We start from the raw sequence: 24,081 nt of genomic DNA, 5'->3' as shown, positions 1-24,081 counted from the left end.
CCGCACGCGAGGTAGAGGAAGGGGCCCGTTGCCCTCCGCAGCCGCAGCCCCAGCTGAGGAAGGATGGAACGACGGCTTAGGAAGGGGTGGGGAGGGATGGACTTGGCCCATCAGCAGGTGCTGGGGGCTGGGGACCCAGGGGCCTCTTTGCTGGCCCAGCGTAACCTGAGACCAGCCCCCTTCTCTAGCTGAAGAGCCTGCAGCTAAGTTTAGCCCGCCTGGTGATAACCTTTGCTTAAAAGGCAGAGAGCACACTCCCCGCACCCGGCTCCCAGTCCCTGCCCTTTCTGGGATTGCCCTCCCTCGTTGGGGCCCCAGAGCCAAGTCAGTGTCTGGCAGCCATGTGCTTGCTTGGTTCCCAGGGGCTTTTCACGAACCCCAAGTGCAGGGCCAGAGGGCACCTAACGGGGACAGGAGGTGACAGATGGGATGCGCCACAGGCTTTCTATTGGGGCCTGGGATGGGGACTCAGAGGCTCAACCAGGACCATTAATCTTTCTCTGGAAAGGGTCCTAGCCCCTTCATGTTCCCACACTACCCACAGTGCGTTATCTGAGGTCCCATCTTCCCTTTTGCCTGTTGCGCATCCTTTTTCAGTAGTGTCCTCAGCCAGAAAGAGGGAGCTCAGTGCCCACAGAGCATTACTGATGCAGCCTGCCGTTGTCATGACAGCAAAGACACCACTGTCGTCATGAGAGCATGCTCACTGCCTCCTGGTCCAGGTGACTCAGCAGACAAGACTTGGGGAGTTGAGGGGGTGGGCAGGCGAAAGCAGTGCCTGCCTGAGGGGCTGACTTCCCACAGACTCTAACAGTAAAGGGATTCTTGGTAGGTGGAGTTTCCACAGATGGTGGAGAGGACCTGGCCTTCCATCAGCCCGGTGGCCAGGTCAGTCACCTGTCCCAGAGATGGGCTTACAGAACATAAAGCGGGGAGGGGAGCACACAGACCAGCCCTTGGTCTGGAGAAGGGTTTCTCCACCTTGGCACCATTGATGTTTTGGGCTGAGTAATTATGTTGTGGGGTCTGTCTTCTGCATTGTAGGAAATTTAGCAACATCCCTCGTCTCTACCCACTAGATGCCAATAGCATCCCTCCAACCTAGGTTGATGACAAAAATAATCTCTAGACATTGCCAAATGTCCCCTGGAGGGCAAAACTGCCCCCAAGTGGAGCAGCACTGATCTGGAGACTAGACACTGTGCTCTGCTGCCGTGAAGCAATCCTGCTATTTGGGCAGCATGGGGAGGTTGAGAAGGGGAAACTAAGGCACCAGGGGGAGAGCATGGAGCTTGAAACAGCCTCTAGAACCTCCCCTTTCTGGACTGATAATCCTCTGCCTGCCTCCTGTGTCTTGGCTAATGTGAAAGATGAAACAGACAAGGCTAGGAAGAATAAAAACATATAAAAACATTTATTCACTAGGAATAATTGTGGCAGACACAATCCAGTGAAAGCAGCTCAATCCTGCTCAGTTAGGCTAGTTGAAGAACCATACTTTAAAAAAAGAAAGGAAGACAGGCAAACAAGTGTTTTACAGGAGCAACAGACTTCAAGGTCACCCCCACAAGACACCCTGCACAGCAGGGACGGGGACAGGGAGGATGACCTCTTAGGGCCTGTGCCTTCGCAGAGGTGCTCGGCGGATGGGTGTGGTCTTCTTGGGTGTCTCCTCTTCTGTCATCTCTGCCGAAAGCTCTACTCAGAGGATTGGAGAAATAAGAAAAAGCTGAGTCACAAAGATGGTGAAAAACAGATCTCAGAGAACAGTGGGATGGCCCCAGACCACACCGCAGAAATCAAACCCAAACTGCGTGAGGGGAGGACACCTGGGGGCAGGGGTGAAGACCATCTACACAGCAGGGCCCCATCGGAACCAGCCTCACCGCCCAAGTTGTGCTCCCTCTGGGCCAAGGCCGGGAGCAGCATACCTTCCTCGCTGGACTCATCACTTGAGAAGACAATTCTGGGTTTCTTTTTGAAAACTCGCTGTTGGGTATTTGGATGCCGATGGGCAGTACGGCAGGACTTGGGGGTGACAAAGTCACTGTCTGATGAGGCTGCAGAAGCCAGATGCTGGTGCCGCTTTGAAACTAGAAAAGGCAGAGACACCAGTCCCAAAAAAAGGAACCTCTGAGAGGAGGCCTGGTCTCTCCACCCGTGGGGCTGCCTCACATACCAGTGGAGGGTTTCTTGGTGGATGGGGCTCTCTGGCTACCCCGTTGGCCAACCTCCAGGTCTTCTACTGCATCCAACCCTCTGGTGTGGCAGACCCGAAGCTTCTGCTCAAATTCATCGATTATAGCCTGAAAGGGAAGAAGAGATGAAGAATAGGCCTGGAAACAGTTTTTTGTTTTTAAGATTTTAAAATCTTTTTTTTTTTTTTAAGATTTCTTAAGATTTTAAGATTTTTTAAAAGATTTTATTTATTCATGAGAGACACAGAGAGGCAGAGACACAGGCAGAGGGAGAAGCAGGCTCCATGCGGGGCACCCAATGCGGGACTCGATCCCGGGACCCCAGGATCACGACCTGAGCCAAGACAGATGCTTAACCACTGAGCCACCCAGGTGCCCCTGGAAACAGTTATTTCTATGATGAAAAAGAAGTCCATGAAAAGACACAGTAAAAACTAAGATGCAGAACACAGAGAGAGGCCAAGCTGAGAGGTGTACATTCTGCCTGACTCAGGTATAGGATGTTCTGGAAAAGGCAAAACTGTGGCAACAGTAAAAAAAATCAGTGGTAGCTGGGGGCTTGGGGTCCAGAGAGTGGGGGAGCACAGACACTTCTCTGGCAGTGAAACCATACTATATGATACTATAATGATGGACGTAGGCCACGACACACTTGTCCAAACTCACGGAATGCACACCAAGAGTGACCCCTAAGGTAAACTATGGACTTTGGGTGATAATGATGTGTCAACACAGATTCATCGATTGCAGCAAATGTGCCACTTTGGTGGGGGATATTGATTGTGGGGGAGGCTGTGTGTGTGTGGGGGCAGGGGACATATGAGGAACTCTATGCCTTCCACTCAATTTTGCTTTTGAACCTAAAAGTGCTCTAAAAAATAAAGTTCAATTTTAAAAAGAGAAAAAGAAACAGGAATTGAAGACAGAAAGACCTGGTCTCAGGTCATGCTGGTGACTTGGCTACAGTGCAGCCTGGGGCAGGTGAGGCAGGCCCGGGCAGCACAGACGCGGGTGTCTTTGCTAGGGCCGGACCATACTCACCTTGCCCTCAGGCTTGGCTCCACGCCGCAGCTTGCCCACGACCGACAAAAAATCACCAAAGATGGACTCATCTGACAGTTTATCCCCAAAGCAGTCAAAGTTGTCCAGCATCTTGCGGAGGCCTCGCTCGGTAAGCGGCAGCTGTGACACACAGTAGGCCAGGTCCCGGTACTGCCGCTCAGTCCTGCAGATGGCAAAGGCTTGTAGGAAGCAGCGGGATGCAGGAGTAAAGGCCCATCCTGCCTGGGCCTTGGAGGCTCCAACGGCTGCGGGGCGCCACGGGGGAAGGCAGTACCTGGCTGTGCGGAAGCGCTGACACAGCTTCTCCACCAGGCTCTCAGTCTGCTTGTCCTTGGTGATGTAGGAGAGCAGCTGCCTGAGGAAGGGGAGACGTGTGACCTCCCAGGGCCAGCTCAGACCTGTCCCTGACACAACCCCGTCCCTCCCTGGGCACCAACCTGCTGCCATCCTCCTGGCCGAGGGAGAAAATCCCCTTGGCCATGGCCTAGGCCTGCCTCAACATTCCTCCTGCCCTCTTCGTATGCTATCAGCAATAGGTCCACCCCACGCCCCTGAGAAATTTTCACTGAGAATGGGAATTTATAACAAAAGCACTGCCATGTAGTGAGGACTACTGTGCCTACCACCATGTTAGCAACTTTCTTGTACTGAACTTGCTCAGGAACTAAGGGACAAGTCTCACAGGCCTCATCCTTTAGAGGAGGAACACGCACAGAGAGGTTAAGTTATTGCTGGAGGCCATACGGCTAAGGAGCAGAGCCAGAATTCAAGTATAGATCCGTCTCTTTCCTAAGCATCTACTCCATGAAAAGTGTGCTTCTGGGCCCGGGGAACCATACTTCATGATGATGTGGAAAGGCTCTTCCTCCACCCCTCCCTCGGGGTCTGACAGGCGGCTGATGATATCTGGAAGGAGGTTATAGATCGCGTTGCCCTGAGACAGAGAGTGTCACGTTATAGAGATGGTGGTGTGCCTATTTCCTGAGCAGCGAGCCCTCAGCTTCCTCACTGCCTCTCACCTTGTGGGAAAGCTCATTGAAGAAGTTCTTGGCCAGAGCAGTGATCTGAGGCACGGGGTCAATGAGCAGCACAGCCATCTCGCTCACCTGCCCCTTTACCTTCACCATGTCCTTTAGAATCAGGTGCGTCATCACCAGTCCCGCTGTTCTCCGCACTTGCTGTGCTGGGTCCCGGAGCCTGGGGATGAAATCTTAAATCACTGGCAGGAAAGGCCCTTGCGGGGAATCTATTACCCTTTCTTCTTCTTCTTCTTCTTTTTTTTTTAAAGTAAATTCTATCCCCAATGTGGGGCTTGAACTCATGACCCCAAGGTCAAGAGCCTTCTGCTCTACTGACTGAGCCAGTCAGTGTCCCTCTATTACCCCTTCTTAATGTGACAGTCTAGAAGCAGTTAGAAAGCTGGGACCAGGGAAAGAGGCCAAGCTTGCAGTCAAGGCTTGGGATTGAGGCTCCAATCCTTTTGGGGCCATACAAAGCCATGGCCTGTACAGGCCAAGTATCAAGCAGATGTTCCAAGTAATGCTAAAGACCAGACAAATACAGTTTTAGTGATTCTCATACTTGCCGGATTACAGCATCCCAGAGCTGGTGAGGCCTGCTAAAGTGTCATGAGGGATCTCCTACCGAGCATACAGATGAGGTGTCCAGGGGTCCACCAGGTTGGGGAAGCGGATGGCCAGATCCCCAGTAGCAATCATGAGGTTAGACCGGACAATGGGGAGTGAGGACTTTTCCAGCATTGTGAACAGCAGACGAAGCTGGGAGTCACAGAAAGTGGCACTAGGGGCCAGAAGAGGGTCATCAGGGAGACCGTCCAATCCCCATCCTCTCAGAGAAGGGACTACCGCCCCAGGGCTTACCTGATCATGCAGAACTTGCCCAGGGCAAGTGAAGCTGCTGCAGAGAGCTCAGGGTTACTGTAGAGGCCAGGGTTGTTGCAGACTTTGAGTAAAAGCGGAACAAAGGCAGCCAGGACCTGTTTGCCTGTCAGAAGAACGGCTCTAGGTTTGGGACATGTTACATGGGCCAGGGAGCAGACCCCTCAGCAAGTCTTACCATCTAATAGCTCCTTCTCGCAGATGCCGCGGATGAGCTCTGCCTCTGTGTCATCAGCAGTGGCGCCCGCCAGCCCCATCTCCTCCTCCATGGTGGTCTCGGAGCTGGTGTTCTGGTGGGATAAGAAACCAGATGTCACAGCTTATCTGGGACAGTGTTGTTGACTAGAATGCATTTTGCAGGAATGCATCTGGGGAAAGGCAAGTGCTGCAAAAGTACTCCTACGACTGTCAAATGTGTCTGTGAAGAGGGAGGACTCCTGAATTAAACAGGAAAAGAACTAGGTCTTTGTCATTTTGTTTTCATGTTGCCAAATCTGAATTGGCAAGTTCGAAACTGAACAAATGGCATTTATTTTCAAGTTGCCAAAGCATATTCCTCCATCTCTGAACTCATCCTCAGAGAAGCATGTCATGTCCTGTATACAGTCAATAGATGGATCACGTGGACAATGGTTCAAGGTCACAGAGGTCAGACCTTATTCCACTGCTGTGAGGCTTATTGGTCTGCAAGGCATCACTGCCTCTAGTGGAGAACACAAGGTCCCCATCAGGCGGCAGGCCCAGTGCCCAGGGCTGATGGGAAAGGGGGGGCAAGTGAGTGCTCATCCTCATAAACAGCACCTCCGGGGGGGCAGCCTGTACTGCAGGCCAAGGCCCCTAACACAGTACTCTGTGTTTCCCTAAAACCTTCCTTCCTGGGTGATAGTGTACGGCCTGCTCCATCTTTGTTCTCACTAATCTTTCCCAGAGTAATAGCAGCAGGGAGCAGAGTGTCTTCCTTGTTTCATTTATTGGTAGAAAAGCACAGATCCCCAAGAGGAAATGTGAATGACCCATGGTCATGAAACAAATCTGGGCAATGGTTGACAGAGAAACCCAAATGCCCAGGCACTTCATTCACCTTCTCCTTTGGGTCCTTAGTCTTCTGCTCCTGTTCCTCCTGAAGAACCCGGCGCCGACAAAGCTCTCCACTCACTGCCTGTTCCAAATGTACCAGCTGCTGCAGAGCCACATCTCCAGCCAAAGACAGTAGGTTCATCAGTAGGAAAGTGGGGAGCACAGGGGTGTCCTCTGGAGGAGGGGAGGGGGATAGCCGGGAGAAAAAGACAGAATCAAGTCTCACAGGGCCCTGCACCCTATTTTGATAGATCTTCTTCTTGTTTGTGTGCTGTACACAGACTAGCAAAGAAGTAAGAGATAGGGACAAGGGAATGGTAGAAGCAACTGGCCCAACCTAAGTGACAACAGTGAGAGTATGGTCTGGGGTGGGGCAGGGGCTGGTATAAAAAGTAGTATTGGCAGCTGCTGCTGGCCTGACAAGGAAAGCAGTAGAGTCTGGCTGCTGCCCACTGAGGACCCTCTTTGTCTACTTACTCGGGCCCTCCTGGGTGGTGCTCTTCTCTCCCAAATTCTCCAGGGCCTGTTTTGCACAGCCCTGCAGTATCTGGGCACAGATCACGTCGGGGCCCTCTGCCAGTTGGTAAATGAGGGTCACTGCCACCTCTTTAAATGGGATCCAGAGTGGGTCTGGGTGGACAAAGCCTGCAGAGAAGAAGGGAGAAGTCACTCATTGCAGCCAAAGGACTCGATTCTACCCAAGGCCTTCATGATAACTCACCTCTTGTGATCACCTCCCGCAGTCGCTCAAATAGCCTATGTTCCTGAGGCAGCCGGAAGGGAGGGTGCCGTTTGCTCAGAGAAGGCTGTTGAGAACAGCAAAGACAAAATGTGCCTATGTGTTGAGAGTGGTTAAGAGGAGCCCCACTCTCCTTGGTTTGGAGATCCCCCATACCTTTCTCTTGTCAGAGAGGTTGGCGATGGCATGGCACACCTGCTGGGCCAGCCGGTAGTCTTGTGGAAACTTCTCATCCAGCCCTATGTTCACCAGTGTGTCTAAGTTGCTTCCCACAATTTCTGGTTTTCCTCTAGGAGAAGGAAGCCACAGAGTTAAAGCTAGTCGGGGACAGCACTCTGTAGGGAATAATGCCCAGTGGGGTAGGTAACAGCAAGCACTCTGTGCGAGGCTTTGAGAGCCCTGGAGCACTACAGAAGAGGCTCTACAGGGCTGGCCCTCAGAATCCCTCTCCCTGTACCGAATCCCATTATTTCTGTTGGGCAGGGTGGGGGGTAGGGGTAGGGGGTGCTGGTACTTGCACTGTTTTACTTTTCATTTAGGTAGCCAACTACTACCTGGTACAGCTGTGGGCCTGACTGCCGGTACCGAAGGGAAGGGAGCCTTCTCAGAGCCCTCCCTCCGCCTCTTATTCCTACTGCCTGTCTGGACCCGAGCCTTACCGTGCCATCATCCCAAGAAGGATGACAGAGGAACAGCGCTCCAGAGGAGAGCAGGGGACCTTCTGGGTTGCCCGCTCCCACAGCACCTGGGTCACTGCTGGCTTCAGTTCATCCTTCTGCACAAACTCACAGAGCTGAAGAGAGAAAAAAAAAAAAGGCTCAAGCCAGGAAATAACAATTCGCCTGATCCTTGTTCCACTTCTCTGAAGAGAGCACTGAGAACCCGAGGTGGGTAAAAGCAATGCTTAGGCACGGAAAAGGAAGGAGGAGGAGTCTGGGGAGGGGCTTCCATCTCTGTCACTTTTCCATCCTCATGCCCTCAAAACTGCATTTAAGATGACATTTTCAGAGTGACCTTGTTATGTGTGGATCCGTGGCTCTGACCACATTTTGGAGATTTCTAGTAGGTTTTGTTGCTGTTACAACAATGCAACATGTCTAAAATGGAAGGCTGCATCCTCCCTTGCCTTTTCATTTTGCCCAGAATACCAACACTCTTAGTCTCATATGCTTGAAACTTCATAGTCAACGTTTCCTCACTTTGTCCCACCTACTCTTTAAAATCCATCTTCCATTAAGTGCAATTCCATAGCTTTTCCTCCAAGGCCAGCCCCTCACCACTGCACACTTGACAGCAGCCTCCTCTCCACCAACCTGTATGTTCCTATTGGACCAGTCTTCCCAACACCTACTTCATCATGCCATACCTCAGCTCATCTTTTAGAAACAGCTCTTCTTTGCCTACAGTAGGAGCTCGGGGACCGTGAGCTAGCCTCCTAGCCTCGAAGACTTCAGGCCAGTGGCTGCCACGGGGCTCTTCTTTGCCCCAGAGAAGAGAAAAGGTGGCTGGCAGGAATGCTCCACCTAGTGGATGCTGGTGGTCAGCACCACTTCCGCCTTCAGGCTCCACAATCCAAATGCTTCAAAGCACATGGGCCTCACTAAAATGCTGGCAAACTGAAAGTCCTGGACTTGTGAAAGGCATTCAGGGACCTTTCAATTCCGTTCCAATCTACACTCCCACTTTATCTTTTGCAGGTAACAATTTCCAGCCAGAACACAATCTTCACTCTGCAACTTTTTGTGCTCTTTCTTGGCTCCCTCCTTTCTCTAATTCTCTGTATCCTGCTCATCAAGACCCTGCTTAAGTCCTCCCACTGTTCTCCTCAGAGAAACATACAAGGTAAGAGTATGTTTTCCGGAGCTCATATTGCCTGTGTCTCTCCCACAAACCAGCTGTCATTAGCCAAGTACCTTAACCTCTCAGAGCCTCAGGACCTGTCACCGTAAAATGTACATTAGCAGCATCACTTCAGAGGGTTGTATAAGCATGATGCAAGCTCCTACGAGCAAACTGCTGAGGACAGGCCTGGCATATATATAATAAGTGTTATTACATTACCATTCCTGCTATAACCATTACTTAGGCCACTTTTTCTGGCACTGATGTGCCACCTCGTTCTATAAACGTATAAATGTTTTTTGGCTACCCACTATATTGTTGGTTCCTTTAAAATGTTGGAACTTGAAAATAATCTTATACTTTGTAGGGCTGAGTAAATTGCTGAACACACAGTAATACTTATTGAATGAATAAAGAAAGTAGAAGTAAGGGGATGCCTGGCGGGCACAGTCAGAGGAATGTATGATACTTGATCTTGAGGTGTTAGGGGTTTGAGCCCCACGCTAGGTGTAGAGATTATTTAAATAACTAAATAAGCCAAAAACAAAACAAAACAAACAAAATAGAAAGAAAGTAGGAGACTTACAATTTCCTCAAGACACTGGATGGTCCCAACTGAGGCATCCACTAGCAGCGAAGAGAGATTTTGAATCAAAGCCTGGGCCTTGGCTCTGTGGGAATAGCAGAGAGCAGAGGTCATTAAAAACTGCTAAGTGTGAACCCACAAACAGGTTATTAGGGCTATCCCACTACAACGTCGGATAACTATGTAGGATGGGTTTGACTGGAAGTCTGAGCTCCACTGAATCCCATTACAGATCTATGTCTGATGATTTCAGAACTCCTCTAGAAGGATGCCCCCACATCCCCACCCTTCTTTTAGGAGACTGCAGACTCCTAAAAGAGTGCAGTCCTATGAGAAGCTGACCTCAGAGAAGTTGGCAAAGGCCAAAAAGTACCACATATACCTGGCGGAGTCCCCTTTGGGGTTGAGGTAAAGTTGGCGGTAAGCATTAAGCACAGCTTCCCGGACACCAGGCTCCTTAGACCAGATGAGAGGCAGCATGCGGCGCACCCCAAACAGGGCCTGAGGTACCCCAAATTGGAACACCATCACAAAGAATTCAATCACCTCCTGTACCACTGAGAGGATAGATACAAATATCACCCATTGCTTGGCCAAATTCTCCTAATACTTAAAGACAGAACCTTTCTTAGTGTAGCAACACGCAAGTGGAAGCTTTCCTCACTCTCCCTGAGAAAGTCAACTCCTGATGGCCTTATCATGAACTGTGTGTTAAAATGTGTATGCTCCATGGGGATATACACAGCCAAAAGAAATAAAGAATCCCAACAAAATAAAAAATAAAAAAGAATCCTTGCCTTTTTAAAGAGCAGATAATTACCATTAAAATATGGACAAGACTGGTTTTCCCAACCCCAAGACCCAGTCCTTACAGAGAGGGATGCTGGCATACCTGTTGTTGTATTTTCATACATCATCTTGCTGATGATGCCAATGGCCTCTGTGATCTTCAGAGAGAAGCTATAGGCGTCCTGCAGATACTGCACCAGCATCTCCTGCTTTACCAGTTCATCATTGTCCCTGGATTTCATAGGCTCTGACACACAGGGCTTATCTTTACAGTCTGGCTGTTTTAGGCCCGTGTTCCCTGCAGGCCCCTGGGTATTCTCCTGTGTGGAAGCTACTGGGCCTAGGAGTTAGACAGTTATAGGATGGTTATTCCTTGAGGGCTACCCAACACCTGTAACATCCCTGGACATTTCTTTCCACAGTGGGAAGTTCTACATTTAGAACCTACTCTAAAGTATCTTGGTTAGGGGCACCTGGGTAGCTTAGTGGTTGAGCGTCTGCCTTTGGCTCAGGGTGTGATCCCAGGATCTGGGATCGAGTCCTGCATCGAGTTCCCTGTGGGGAGCCTGCTTCACCCTCTGCCTATGTCTCTGCCCCTCTCTCTGTGTCTCTTGAATAAATAAATAAAATCTTAAAAAAAAAAAAAAAAAGATATCTTGGTTCATTTCTCAAAAAAGACTCCTAAAGTCCTCTATGGTTTAGAAACACCCTTTCCCTCCACCAAATGACTATCAATCTTAGGCTTTTGGGCTGCTTCTGTTCCAGAGTAGAGCTCTGACAGCTCTCTGGATTTCTTCAGCACTGGGTTCTGTTAGCCAGATCAGCATCTAGCATGAAGTTAATGGCACATAAATACTAGTAGAAATGTTTTGTTTGCTAGCTGATAAAGGAAAAGGAATTACCTTTGAAAATAGTCTCCAGAAGATTCAGGAACCTGGTCTCCTCTGACACTTCTGGGTCCATGTGACTAAATGGTTCAGACTCCTGGAAGTGGCCTATGGCTTCCTGAGTGAGAACGATGACCTGCCTGTCAGAACATCCACCTGTCACCAACTCAGGACTGACAAGAGTGTCACTGCAGTCTTCTATAAGGGAGCCTACCTCATGGTTCCATAGAGAAGCTAGACCTACTGCCCCAAAGAAAAGGAACACTTCTCATGCTTACAAAGTTGAGAAACACCTATTAAAGGCAGAGCTCAAAAAAACACTTTTCCCACTTCTAAATTGACAATGTTTTACTACACAGTCTTCAAAACACTCAAATAAGGCTTTTCAAATCTTGTGGCAAACATCTGCTTGAAAACTTTGCTAAGTCAAAGTTTGTGAAAAATAAGAGTTCAATAACTGGTTAATTTATGGTATATCCATACAATGGGATTCGATGTAGCCATAAAAAATAATGAGGCAGCTATTTATTAGGCATATATATTAAAAACACACAATACATGGTTCAGTGAAAAAAAGCAAGGTGGTAGACCAGAGGGTAGAATATTCTATCATTTGTGTAATAAGGGGAGGAAAAGAACATGTTTAACTTGTCTGTTATCTCTGGAAGAATGTGCAATAAACTCAGAATGTTGCTTCCTTGTGGAAAGAGGCACTAAGTGGCTAGGAAATAGGTCTGGAAAGGACTTTACAATACATGTCCTTTTTATAATTTTAAATTTTGTATCATGCAATGTACTAATTTTTTAAAAAAAGATTTTATTTTTAACTAATCTCTATACCCAGCGTGAAGCTTGAACTCATGACCCCGAGATCAAGAGGGTCCACCCACTGAACACCCAGGTACCCCTCAACCATTTCTATTTTACAATGAAACTGAGGCTCAGGAAGTTTAAACAACTTACTTGAGATTATACAACTTGAATTATACTCAGACTTTCTTTTTCAAATGGAGAACATTTGCATATATAACATTATTTACAACTAGTTGTTTGTGAAGTTTCTTAGAACCTTTCACATACTTGTAACTAGCCTTGGCAAGCAACTGACGGATGCGTGTTTTCACACCTTCAGCAGTCTCTGTATTAGCAATTGCCTCAGGAATCTCCTCTTCTTCCTGGGGAAGCTTTAGCAGCTGCTGCAGAGTAGACTTCAACTCTGGCAGCATGGCTTCCCACTCCTCCTCTGGGTCCAGCACTGTGGCTGAATGAGAAAGTTTCACTTAGACCCTTTCTTTGGACTTTCTGACAGCAGGAAGCAGAAATGGCTAGGGTGAGCAGGAACTACTTACAAACAGCTGCAGCTTGTCTCTGGGCCCTCATCTCTTGTAATTTCTGTGTCTCCTTCTTCAGTGGTCCAGCGAGGTCAGTATCACTAAGCTACCAGGGTCAAATGAGTATCAGAGTCACTAGGTCACAGAATTTGATCCCCGTTTCCATTTAATTCCTTCTCTTTGGGGTAGATCAAGCTTACTTACCTTGCAGGAAAAGGGATTGTTGGCAAGAAAACTGGCCAGGAGCTGAATGGCATTTTTACATACTAGTACTGACTTGTCTGCCAGACGACCCACTGCTAGGGCCACCACTGCTTGGAAACGTGTCAATGGGAGAGCCTGCATGGGGTACAAAGAGAAGGATGAGCTCACACCCCACACCATCCATTCTGCTAAAGGTGATCTACACTCTATCTACACCCTATCTACACTTTACACTGTACATAGAGCAGTACACTCTATGTGAGCAACCCACTATCTATTTATTAAGATTTTTTTAAAAAAATTATTTATTCATAGAGCGAGAGAGAGAGAGAGGCGGAGACACAGGCAGAGGGAGAAGCAGGCTTCATGCAGGGAGCCTGACGTGGGACTCGATCCAGGGTCTCTGGGATCATGCCCTGGACTGAAGGTGGCGCTAAACCGCTGAGCCACCAGGGCTGCCCAACCCACTCATTCTAAAGGAACTTTTCTATGGGATATAAAATAGTCTCTTCTAAGTGGTTAAGACATAGTATGGAGCCAGGTTTAAATGGAGCCAGGCTTCCTTGTCCTTGATAGAGGAAGACCTTTATTACTGGTAGTAACAATGTGAATTCCAGAGTCTTCTATGGGATACTGGATTCCTTTTTCCAGAGTACTGTATGTGTTTATCATGTGTAAAGTTATTCACCTTCTGCTGCACAATTCGGGTGAAGAGTTGCAGAACACGGCTCCGCACAAAGGAGTTGACGTCATGGCCATGGGCTTGCAAGGTGTCCAAGAACTGGTCTCTGGTGTCTCGGGCCGCTTCTTCCAGTTGATCACCATTCAGAACCTGCAGGACCATCTCTGCCATAGCTGCCAGCACAGCATTGCGCATCATGTAATTCTAAGGGAGAGCAATAAAAAGAGTCTGAGGCTCCACACTCCAATCCTAATTCTCCTTCCCCCAATCTCTTGGGCGTGTCCAGGCACAAAGAAGTGGCAAGGCCCTCAGTGAAGGGTAAGCTTGCTTAACTGTGACTTTTTCAGGTCAGCTACTTAGGTTTACCCCTGAGATCACTGGAAGGGGCCTCGTCTGCTCAGAGAATATAGAGACAAAATAAACAAGAGGCCCAAACAATTTTCCCCCATAAGGCTCATCACATATATGCACATTTGAAAAGTGTTCATTTCTACCTTTCGTTGGGAGGCCTCAAAGCCTTTGATCTTTACTAATAAAACACCCCCTCACCCCCTTCCCTTCCACTCCCCTTCTCACATTTTACTGACAAAGAGTGAGACATGAAGCACAAGTCAGCCCCCAGGGTGCCAAGCAAGTCCACTGCAGAATTTGGTGAATAGGGATTGGGGCTTCTGCCAAGCCAGGAGCCAGAGAATGGGGTCTTGCACAAGAAGTTCAAGTGAATTAGATGACTGAGTGGTCTGTTTTTGTCTTTGACATTCACCTACGAGTGCCCTGCATCAGTTTGGGAGGCAGCCAGGCAGAAAGAATTGAGAGGCGGCATTGTTTGGAGAGTGCAGGCGAGCCAGGTGGTAGGAAGAACGGAAGGGGCTTCATCCTGAGGAACGGAAGGGACTCAGAATCACAGCTGAGTGACTCTCACTAGACCTAAGGTGTGGAACTGCCAACCCCCAACCAGACCGGGATAAAACCAATTGATACTGAAATGGGGATTAATAAGTGGCTCTTTAGTCAATGAACTTTATCTGCTTCTCTGTAGGAAGAAACTGTCAAGAGTTATGCTTAGATACCTTGACTTCATGGGAAAGCCATCTTCTTGTTCTAAAGAACAGCCTTATAGCAATGTACTTAAAATCCCCAGACGAACTGGAGATTCCCAGGGGGCCACGTACCTCTCCATCCAGATAATCCAGCAAAATGCACATGCTGGACATCAGGATGGCCGGGATGCGTTCTGCTAGTTCTGTCAAGAAGGCTGCAAAGCCCTTTGTCCCCACAGGGTCCCGACTCAGCTCCTGGGGACACTTTTGTCCAATCTCTCTACACAGGGAAGAAAACACAGCCACAGCAAGTTAATTCACTTCCTAGTAAGGGAAGGTAAGACTGCTATCTAACATCTGAAGAAATCTAGAGTGCACAGAGAAAATACTTCCCACCTTTCTGTGTCTTCCCCGAGGGAGGGGAGAATCAGAAACTCAGAGAAGAGTCACCTTACGATCTCTCCCACTATGCTCTTCATTCCATAATCAGTTGCCCACAGACTCACAGCCGCCACCAGTACGGATGCCAGGTGTTCAAAGTGCTGCAGCATCTGGATGATTTTCACACTGGCACCTGTGGACATACTAAATGTGAGAAAAATTATAGGCAAAATGGAAAATATGGGGCAAAGCAGAGGGCTAACTTACTGAGCATATGGTTATAACGTGTCAAGGCGACACCGAGCAGGCGTGTTATGGCTTCCCGGGTGGGGCGGTTCTTCTGGTGACTAATGGTGGGGTTCTCCAGGAGGCGGTAGCAGCAGCCTGTAACCAAACTAAGAAAGGAAGGGAAGGAGATGTGAAGTCAGCTATATGGATTCCATTCTGTTCAGGCCCTGCATCATTCATTCTCCCTCACCTGCCCCCAAAGTCAGGGGCTTCTAGCTTTCTTCATTCTATTGCTCATCTTCTACACCAAGTTGCTTTGCTCTGCTGACCCTAGATAGATGTTCTGATCTTCAAGATGACCAACTTTCAACAGTTATGATGCCTACGCAGAACCCAAATAGATGATAAAAGGTAGAAGAAAGTAACCAAAGACCTCTCCCTCTCTCTCTCTCTCTTTTTAGAGATTTTATTTATTCAGGAGAGACACAGAGAGAGAGAGAGAGAGGCAGAGACACTCGCAGAGGGAGAAGCAGGCTCCATGCAGGGAGCCCAATGTGGGACTCGATCTTGGGACTCCAGGATCACACCCTGGGCTGAAGGCAGGTGCTAAACCGCTGAACCACCCAGGGATCCCCCAAACCAAAGATTTCTCACAGTCCTTATCTGATCAACCATTCAGCTGCATGGGATGTAGCTGATCATGCCTTTCTCCTGGAAACACCTCTTCTGGCCACATGCCAGACTCCCTTCCCCAGGGAGGGATAGGGATTTCTGCTCTCCTCTAGCTACACTTACTGATTTAGTAATCTCATTCAGTCTTGGGGCCATAGATAGCATTTATATAAATACACTGTATTCCCAAATGAGTACCTTAGCTGACCTCCCTCCTGCGCTCCAGATTTGTACACTCAACATCAGAGTCAGATAACATTGCTAGGTTGTCTGGTAAGCACCTCAAACTTTGTATCCAAAACAGAACTTCTGGGATGCCTGGGTGGCTTAGTGGTTGAGCATCTGCCTTCAGCTCAGGGCATGATCCGGGAGTCCCAGGATCAAGTCCCACATTGGGCTCCCTACATGGAACCTGCTTCTCCCTCTACCTATGTTTCTGCCCCTCCCCCCCCATGAATGAATAAATAAAATCTTTAACAAAACAAAACAAAAATCCCAGAACTTCTAATTGTCCATCCCCCGTCCCATTCCCCCCACCCGACCCCAAAACATGCCTCACAGCCTTGCCTGTATTTCAATTATTGGCAACTCTGTTCTTCCGCATCCTCATGCACATACCCTGGGGGAGTCATCCTTGACTGCACTCTCCCTCAAATCTCACACACATCTGTGAGCTCATCCTGTAAGCTCTACCTCTGGGAAACAGGTACAGGATCCATGCACATCCCTTCATCTCCACTGCCATTCTTGGGTTGAAGCTCCCACCATCTCTTGCCCAAGTCACTGCAACAGCCCCCTAACTGGTCTCCCGCTTTCTTCCTTTCCCTTCATAGTAACCTAACAGTAACCAGAGCTTGATGATCCCATTAAAATTCAAGTCAGAAAAAAAAAAAAAATAAATAAATAAATAAATAAAATTCAAGTCAGATCACCTCACTGCTCTGCTCAGAATCCTTGAGCGGCCCCAGCTCACGCTGAGAAAATGCCAAAATCACCACAACAGCCAAGGGTCTACACACTTGGCTCTGCACCACCTCTGGGACTTCATAGCGTGTCCCTCTCACTGTGTGGCTGCCCCGGCCTCACTGCTATTCCCTGTCCTGTACATGCCAGATACATGCCCTCCTCGGGCTCTTTGTACCTATGGTTTTATTCCTTGACTTTCCTATTCCTCCAGACCCTCTCATGGCTCACCGGACTTCTTCTTGATCTTTGCTCAAATGTCACCACTTAAAGAGGTCTTGCTAGGATAGCTGATTTAAGACCACAACTCTTCCATCAAACTCTCCAATCCCCCCCCACTGTTCTCCACAATAATAAACTATAAAACACACCATATATTTTACTTATTTAAAAAATCATTTTCTGCTCTATAAACTCTAAGAGAGTAGAAACTTTTGTTTCCAGTGCCTGCCATACATACCAGCCATGTGCTCAGGAGACAATCAGTAAAGTCTGTGTCATGAATGACTAATGGGATTAAAGATGAAAAATTCACGGTAGTTTCTTACATTTATTATTTACTTCCTAACAACTCAGTGTTATGAGTATACTTCTATGTGTTACATATAGAAGTGCGGCATGAAATGAAGTATTCAGAAAGATGTCTGGCAACAAAGCCCTTGTTCGTCACAGCTCACTAACCCATAGGCATCTTAACCACCCACCTGACAAATTCCTCTTCAATTATTGAGTGGTTCCACAGGTGACGAATATCCAACTGGAGCAGCTGTGTTAGAAGCTGAAGAATTGGTTGTCTCTCTTCTTCCCAGTCAAAGCCATGGGCTGTTTTGGCCCGGGCTTTCTTCCCCTAGAAAAGGATCATATATTTAGGGAAATATAAGGAAACAAAAGCAGATTAAGATCTGCTAGTCCGAGTGCCTAAACTATCCAGTGTTGAGACAATGTAGAAACTAACACAGAAGACGTATTACAAGCTCTAAAATATAGAGGAGGTTCTTGTCAGGGAAGGATATGCTGTGATACTTTTGAATACTTCCCCATAAACCCTAAGTAAGGACAGAAAAGATTGCCAGAACTGTTGGATTCCCTTCTTTCCATTTCCCTACCTTTCTAGGCCCCATATTAAGTAAGCCAGAAACCACCAATTACCTTCCCAAGGTCCAGGTCCCTGAGGCTTGTCTGGCTGCTCATGGTCTCAAAGGATTCCAAGAGGCGTATCAGAGCATAGCAGTTCATTTTGAGAGCATTTAGGTGGGCACTCCTGTCTGACACACTCAAAGCTGCATCATCCAGGATAGCGGGAAGTTCCTGGGAATGACGGGATACCACTACAAGGGGCAGAATCTGGAGTCAGCTTCATTCACTTTCCTCACACACCCCAACTTCAAAAGACCTTTTGCATTTGCAGCCATCAGATTACCAAAGATCTGTGTTTCATCTCTCAGTGGCCACAACACAAGCTAAATCCTTTGGGACCCCTGATCTCTTTACCCTGAACATGCCCTGTCCCCACTCTCTCACTCCAGCTACCCTAGTTTCTCTCTGGCAACTGGAAGAACCCTCTTATTAAAGAGAGGTAGTTCAAAAGTAGGAAATATTTCTTGTTGGTCTGCCCTTACAGCGAACACACATAACTCTGTATTGCCCACCAAGATTACAGACCTTAATAGGTCAAAGGTCCCCAGGCTTAGCCAAACCAACTGAATCACCACAGCCTTGATATCATCACATGGCTGACAAAATACAGGAGTAAACAAACAATGACAAACACCTTCCATCACCTAACCCCTGACCCACAGATACCTTTTATCAGGAATTCCAGAGTATCTTCCTGGAGGCCAGGATCTATACTTCGAAAGTGACTACGAGGGAAAGAAAGTGTGGGGGTTAAGACAGGAAACTGCAGATCCCATTCTAAATCAGATCAAACCTGAAGAATCTAATACTTAAATATATCTGTGAAATTGCTCGAATGAATGTGGTGTTAAGTTGGGGTCAATGCTCATTAGTAGGGATCTCAGCACCCAGAACATTTGTCAGTGCATCTATAATTTGGAATTTCAGGACTAACATGCAAAGTTAGGGTAACTAGCCACTGGTTCTTAAAGTACCAGCTAGGTGCTTTATACTTACTGTAGAATGCTGTAGACTGTATCAAAGTGTTCCAGCATAGCCAGGGACCCCTGAGCTCGGAAGGCAGCCTGAAATGCTATAAAGATGAAAGAAACTAATTAATATGGAGGGGAGAGGCCTTTTTGGTAAATTCTATTGATGGCAGAAAACCGAGTTAATTACTTTTATTGGTTGAACCACCAAAAGAACTCATTTCGATGTAACCTATTATAATATCTTACATTTGTCATGTTTTATAATGAAAGCCTCACTTGAGTTTCATGACATCTGTGAGTTAGATAAAGCAGATGGTATTATGCCTATTTTACGGAAAAAGCAATGAAGTCTCAGACTGGTTGTGTGACTTGTCCAGTGTAGTTAATAGTGAGGACCTATTTTTTTTTTTAATTTTGAAATTACAAAAGTGGCAAAAACCATACAAAGTTCTTACACTTTTCACTCTGATAATGTTAACATCTTATATAACCACCACTCAAGAATCTATTCTAAATGAAGAAATTAACATTAACTGAATGCCATTAATGAATCTACAGACTTTATTTGAATTTTGTTGGTTGTTCTATTTGTCCTTTTCCTGGTCCAGGATCCCATCCAGGGTCCCACAATGCATGTAGCTGTCATGTCACTTTATTCTTCTGTCTTTGTCTTTCACAATTTTGACACTTTTGAAATGTGCTAGTCAGTTATTCTGTAGAATGTTCTTTGGTCTGCGTTTGTTTGCTATTTTCTCATGAGGTTATGCATTTTTGGCAACATAACTGTAGAAGGGATGCTGGATTCTTTCAATGCATCATACCAAGGAGTACATGGTATCATTGCCTTATTACTATGTTAACTTTGACCACTTGGTAGTGTTTGCCAGGTATCTCTAGTGTAAGTTACTATTTTCTGCTTTGCAGTAATTAAGTATCTTGTGGGGGGATACTTTGAAGCTATGCAAATATCCTGTTTCTCATCACATTGTGCCCCTGAACTCCACAATTTTACAACCAACAGACTGACTAAACCTGCTCCTCTCATATTCTACTCCATTTCAGTTAATGGCAGCTCCATTCTTCCACAAGCCTTGTCATCATGCTAGTCTTCTTTCTTTAACCCTAAAATTCAATCCATCAACAATCCTGTTTGCTCTCCTTTCAACATCTATCTGTTCAGTACCTAACTTTTCAGATTACCTCCACTGCTATTACTCCAAGCACGCTAACTGGTACTGCTGTATTAGCCTCTCCATTGGTCTCCCTGTTCTTCCCTTGGCCTTCATACTCTGTTCCACAGACTAGTGATACTTTTAAAATGTCAGACCGTGTTACTCCTGGGCTCAAAGCCCAATGGCTTTCAAACTTACACTGACGCTGTATCTTTACTATGACCTACGAGGCTCTAGATTAGTGCTCCTCCAACTTAAATGTGCATCCGAATTACCTGGGGATCGTCTTAAAAAATGGATTTTCTGATTCAGTAGTTCTGGGTTGGGTCTTGGATTTCCAGTAGTTCCTAAATCATGATTCTAATGTTGCTAGTCTGAAGACCACACTTTGAGGAGCACAACTCTAGGAGAATCTGTACCACTTCTCACCTGATCTCCCTTTCCCTAGCTTATTCCACTCCAACCATATTCACATTTTCCCACCTCAGAGACATGGCACTGGCTTTTCTTTCTGTTTAGAATGCCTATGAGAATTGGCATAGTTCACTTCCTTGCTTCTAAGGCCTCTGCTCAAATGTCACCTATCAGCAAGCCTTCTCTGATCGTCCAACATAAAATGTAGTTCCTACCCACCACACTGTATCTTATCTTGCTTATTTTTCTCCCTGGCACTTGCAACCATCTGATATATCTCGTATTTATTTATTCCTTGTTGAGAACCTTGAGAAAAAACTGTCAACCTGTCTGTCTTGTTTACAGTTGTATATCCAGTACCCAGAATAGTGCTTGGCACACAGTATATTGTTAGTAAATACTTTTTCAATAAATTAAACAATTTGATCTTGTAGAACTTATAATTAGGATTCTAAACACCAAAAGCAATGAAATTATTATAAAAAGAACTCTTTAAAGAGAGTGATTATCTATTTAAAAAATAATGCATTATGGGATGCCTGGGTGGCTCAGAAGTTGAGTGTCTCCCTTTGGCTCAGGGTGTGATCCCGGGATCCAGGATCGAGTCCCACATCAGGCTCCTTGCAGGGAATCTGCTTCTCCCTCTGCCTGTGTCTCTCATGAATAAATAAAATCTTAAAGAAAAAAAGAAAATTTAAAAAAATGATGCATTATAATACCCAAAGAACAATTTGCTACAGTGGGCAGCCTAGGCAATTGGTGATGCACATATCAATACAGTATGGAGAGAACAGTCTATCTCTCCTCCATAGTGGATACTGTTGGCTAGCCACCTACCCGTTGACTTCCATACTCTGCCTTCTTTGCTTACCAAATGGTGATACGTCTAGGTTTGGGGAGGCTCCTAGATAACTATCTTTTTTTTTTTTTTTTTTTAAGGTTTCATTTATTTATTTGAGAGAGTGTGAGTGAGCAGGGATGGGGAGAAGGTGAGGGCAAAAGGAAACTCCCTGCTGAGCAGGGAGCGTGATGTGGGGCTCAATCCTGGGAGTCCAGTATCATGACCTGAGCCAAAAGCAGACAGACATCCAACTGAGCCACCCAGGTTAGACAATCTAGGTGATTCCATTTCCCTTACCAGTAAATAGTTAGGGAAACAGGCAAAATCAATTTTGGCTAACTCTGATTGGGAGGCTTCTGATAAAGCTTTAAAAAAAGAAAGAAGAAAAGATAAAATGAAAGAAGAAAAGAAAAAATCTTTTAAAAGATTAAAAAAAATCACCCTTTCTACCTTTGGAAATCAGAGCTAGGAGCTGCCATTTAGCAACCATGATGGGAAGGCAGAGAAGAGATAAGACGGAGTTAAATTCTAGCTGATGTATTAACCAACACTTCTTGTAGGAGTTAACAAATTAAGTAGGCAATTATCCCTATCTTACAGATGAGGAAACTGAGGCACCAAGAGAATAAGTAACTTGTCCAAGGTCAAAGTGGTAGAGCCAAGATTCAAACTGAGATAGCTTGGCTCCTAAGTCTTAATCTCTACTTTATGTACCTCTCCAAAACAACCTAACCGACACAAGACCACTTCCAATAAGTATAGTGACATTATGGGATCTTGTTGATAATGTATAAATTGCTTATTCATCTGTAGGTTTCAAGGGATAACTGCATTGTACATATGCTGTTCAGTGTTGCAGCTGTACATGTTCCCCCCCCCATTATTGCATACTCTTGGAAACAAGAGATCTAGACTTTTAAAAAATATTACCTGATACAGGTCAAGCAAGTCCCATACATTCTGAGAAAGCTACCCTCTCCTATAACTTTTAAATCTACCAGAACATAATTTTGGCATATGGTAAGAGGTAAAGATCAAAACTAAGTTTTTGTCTAAAGAGTAGCCACATACATCAAGACTGTTTATTGAATAATGGAGAAAATGAGGTCAATGTGTATGTATACTTCCCATGTAATACATCCCAAGCAATGCTAGGAAAAAATTGACTAGGAAAGACAAGTTCTTTGCCCTCATGGAGCTTAGTGGTGTGGTGGAACAGAGAGATGATATAATTACATGTAAGACGGTTGTTTTGAGGTGTAGGCACAGTAGCAGCTATGGAGTCTTACCTCTGAGCTGTGATGGAAGATGTTTGATCGACAATATCTCTTGCACAACATATTGGTTCACTCTTCCACTTTTCAACAACTCCTCTGGGGATATGGGTAGATGGAACTCATACAGTTGGGGCGACATCTTTCTTCCACTGACTCACAGGGCTGGAAACCAAACAGCAAACAGGTCAGGGTCTGTAAGTAAGGCCTGTCTTTTTATCCTCCCCTCTCCAATATACGATGCTTATATTAAACTTATTTCAGGCTAGTAACGTTATCTTAGAGGATGTGAGATCAACCCTGAACTAGAAGCTAATTCTAGTTGTGACTCTGTCATTTGGTCATGTCACTTAACCCTATGAACCTCATCTGCAAAACGAGTTACTAATCTCTGATTATTTTACAAAGTTGCTCTGAGGATCAAATGAGTCAAAGGGTATGAAAATGTTTAAAGAGTTGTAAGGTGGCATATCAATGCATCACGTTAGCATTATTATTTCTGTTTTTATGGACAAAGCTTAAATACTGAGAAAATGTCTCACCCGAGGCCAGGACAGTGGGCCAACATAGGCTACTGGGTGTTCCGGCCCCAGAATGGGGAGAGTATCAACATGTAACATTTGTTTACTGTGTCACGTTCTTGTTAGGCTATCTAAATACAGATCTGATCTAGTTCTCCGAATGCCAATCTCAAGGAATGCATCAAAATATAACCCAATTTACAGATGAGGAAATTGAAACTAAGAAAGGTTAAGCGATTTGCCCATATTCCGTTGCGGATCTGTTTCTACGGCATCTTACCCCAAGAATACACACGCCTGCAACCTCTTCGCCTCTCATACCCGAATTAATACCGCGACATCCTGCCCCGCACCCAACATTCCTGGCCTTTCATTCCCCCAGCCCATTAACACCACACCTCAAGAGTTCGCCCGCCGCTCCTCCGACTCGGGTTGCGAGGACGAAAAGAAGGAAAAAACACGGAGTGCACAAGATGCACCAATCAGCACGGCAGCACTCCAGCGGGCAAAGAAACGAGCCAATCCCCGGCAGGCGGAAGCAAAAGCCCGCCTCCGAACCAGGCGCCGCGCGGGCAAAGCCACAAACGTGGAGTTCAAATCTCAACGGCCGCTAGGAGGCCAATCGCGACACTCCCTGCACAGACCGGCCAATCACATGCCGGAAGCCGCCGGAAGGGCGGGGCCTAGACCCAGTACCCGCCTCCTCGTCTCCCCGCCGCCTACTGCTGCGGCGCCCCTAGCTGGGAAGTGGTAGTGCCCTGGGCTAGGGACCCACTCGAGTCGCTCCCCCCACGTTCCCCAGTACTGGAGGCAAGTCCAAGCTGGGAGTTGGGAGGCTGAGGCTCTCATCCACGTTCCGCCATCTCCTCTGCTATGTGACGTCCAGCAGGCCACTTCACTCTCTGAGCCTCAGATTTCCTCCCCTGTATAAAAGGGGGAATAAGAGCAGCCTCAGCGCAAAACTGCTGTGAGGCACAGAAAAAAGGAGCTCGGGGTTCCAAGGTCCGCACCTTCATCTTCCTCACAGTTGAGGGACGCCCCAGGAAAGGGTAAATTTTCTTGAAATTCAGTTTTGAGGCGTCCCAGGCAACGACGAGACGAGTCCTCAGCCCCTCCGGCGTTCCATGATTTCTGCAGGCGAACCGGAAACGCCTGGGCGGGGTGGGCCGGGA

General features: G+C 46.8%; 1 protein-coding gene, 1 long non-coding RNA gene and 1 other non-coding gene across 6 annotated transcripts; 1 reads left to right on the top strand and 2 right to left on the bottom strand.

Moving 5' to 3' along the window:
* Positions 1-1,395: 1,395 nt before the first annotated feature.
* LOC140629593 (condensin complex subunit 1) lies at positions 1,396-24,075 on the bottom strand. 4 transcript variants are annotated; one of them, XM_072819078.1, is made up of 33 exons: positions 23,920-24,075; positions 23,308-23,832; positions 22,404-22,553; positions 18,713-18,788; positions 18,383-18,441; positions 17,729-17,907; positions 17,284-17,426; positions 14,984-15,111; positions 14,786-14,909; positions 14,468-14,615; positions 13,302-13,499; positions 12,614-12,748; positions 12,428-12,515; positions 12,159-12,339; positions 11,094-11,218; positions 10,295-10,531; positions 9,785-9,959; positions 9,403-9,487; positions 7,634-7,767; positions 7,131-7,263; positions 6,957-7,041; positions 6,713-6,880; positions 6,240-6,409; positions 5,337-5,448; positions 5,141-5,264; positions 4,905-5,060; positions 4,280-4,457; positions 4,100-4,194; positions 3,535-3,615; positions 3,240-3,423; positions 2,180-2,306; positions 1,932-2,093; positions 1,396-1,698 (listed from the first exon to the last, which is right to left on the bottom strand). In XM_072819078.1, the coding sequence occupies exons 3-33, from the start codon at positions 22,528-22,530 to the stop codon at positions 1,613-1,615; spliced, it is 4,203 nt and encodes a 1,400-aa protein (XP_072675179.1). In that variant the 5' UTR covers positions 22,531-22,553; positions 23,308-23,832; positions 23,920-24,075; the 3' UTR covers positions 1,396-1,612. The 4 variants fall into 4 exon arrangements, with proteins under 4 accessions (XP_072675179.1, XP_072675181.1, XP_072675180.1 ...); XM_072819080.1 differs by lacking the exon at positions 23,308-23,832 and having other exon boundaries at positions 23,920-24,070; XM_072819079.1 differs by having other exon boundaries at positions 23,308-24,054.
* Positions 7,494-10,405, top strand: LOC140629601 (uncharacterized). The gene is made up of 2 exons (XR_012027438.1): positions 7,494-7,861; positions 8,672-10,405. It is a non-coding gene; the product is annotated as an uncharacterized lncRNA (long non-coding RNA).
* LOC140629608 (small nucleolar RNA U85) lies at positions 17,986-18,313 on the bottom strand. The gene has a single exon (XR_012027440.1). It is a non-coding gene; the product is annotated as a small nucleolar RNA U85 (small nucleolar RNA).
* Positions 24,076-24,081: the final 6 nt, after the last annotated feature.

The sequence above is a fragment of the Canis lupus genome, assembly GCF_048164855.1.
Source record: "Canis lupus baileyi chromosome 25 unlocalized genomic scaffold, mCanLup2.hap1 SUPER_25_unloc_1, whole genome shotgun sequence".
Classification (NCBI taxonomy): Eukaryota; Metazoa; Chordata; class Mammalia; order Carnivora; family Canidae; genus Canis; species Canis lupus.
This window is presented reverse-complemented; position numbering and strand designations above follow the sequence as displayed.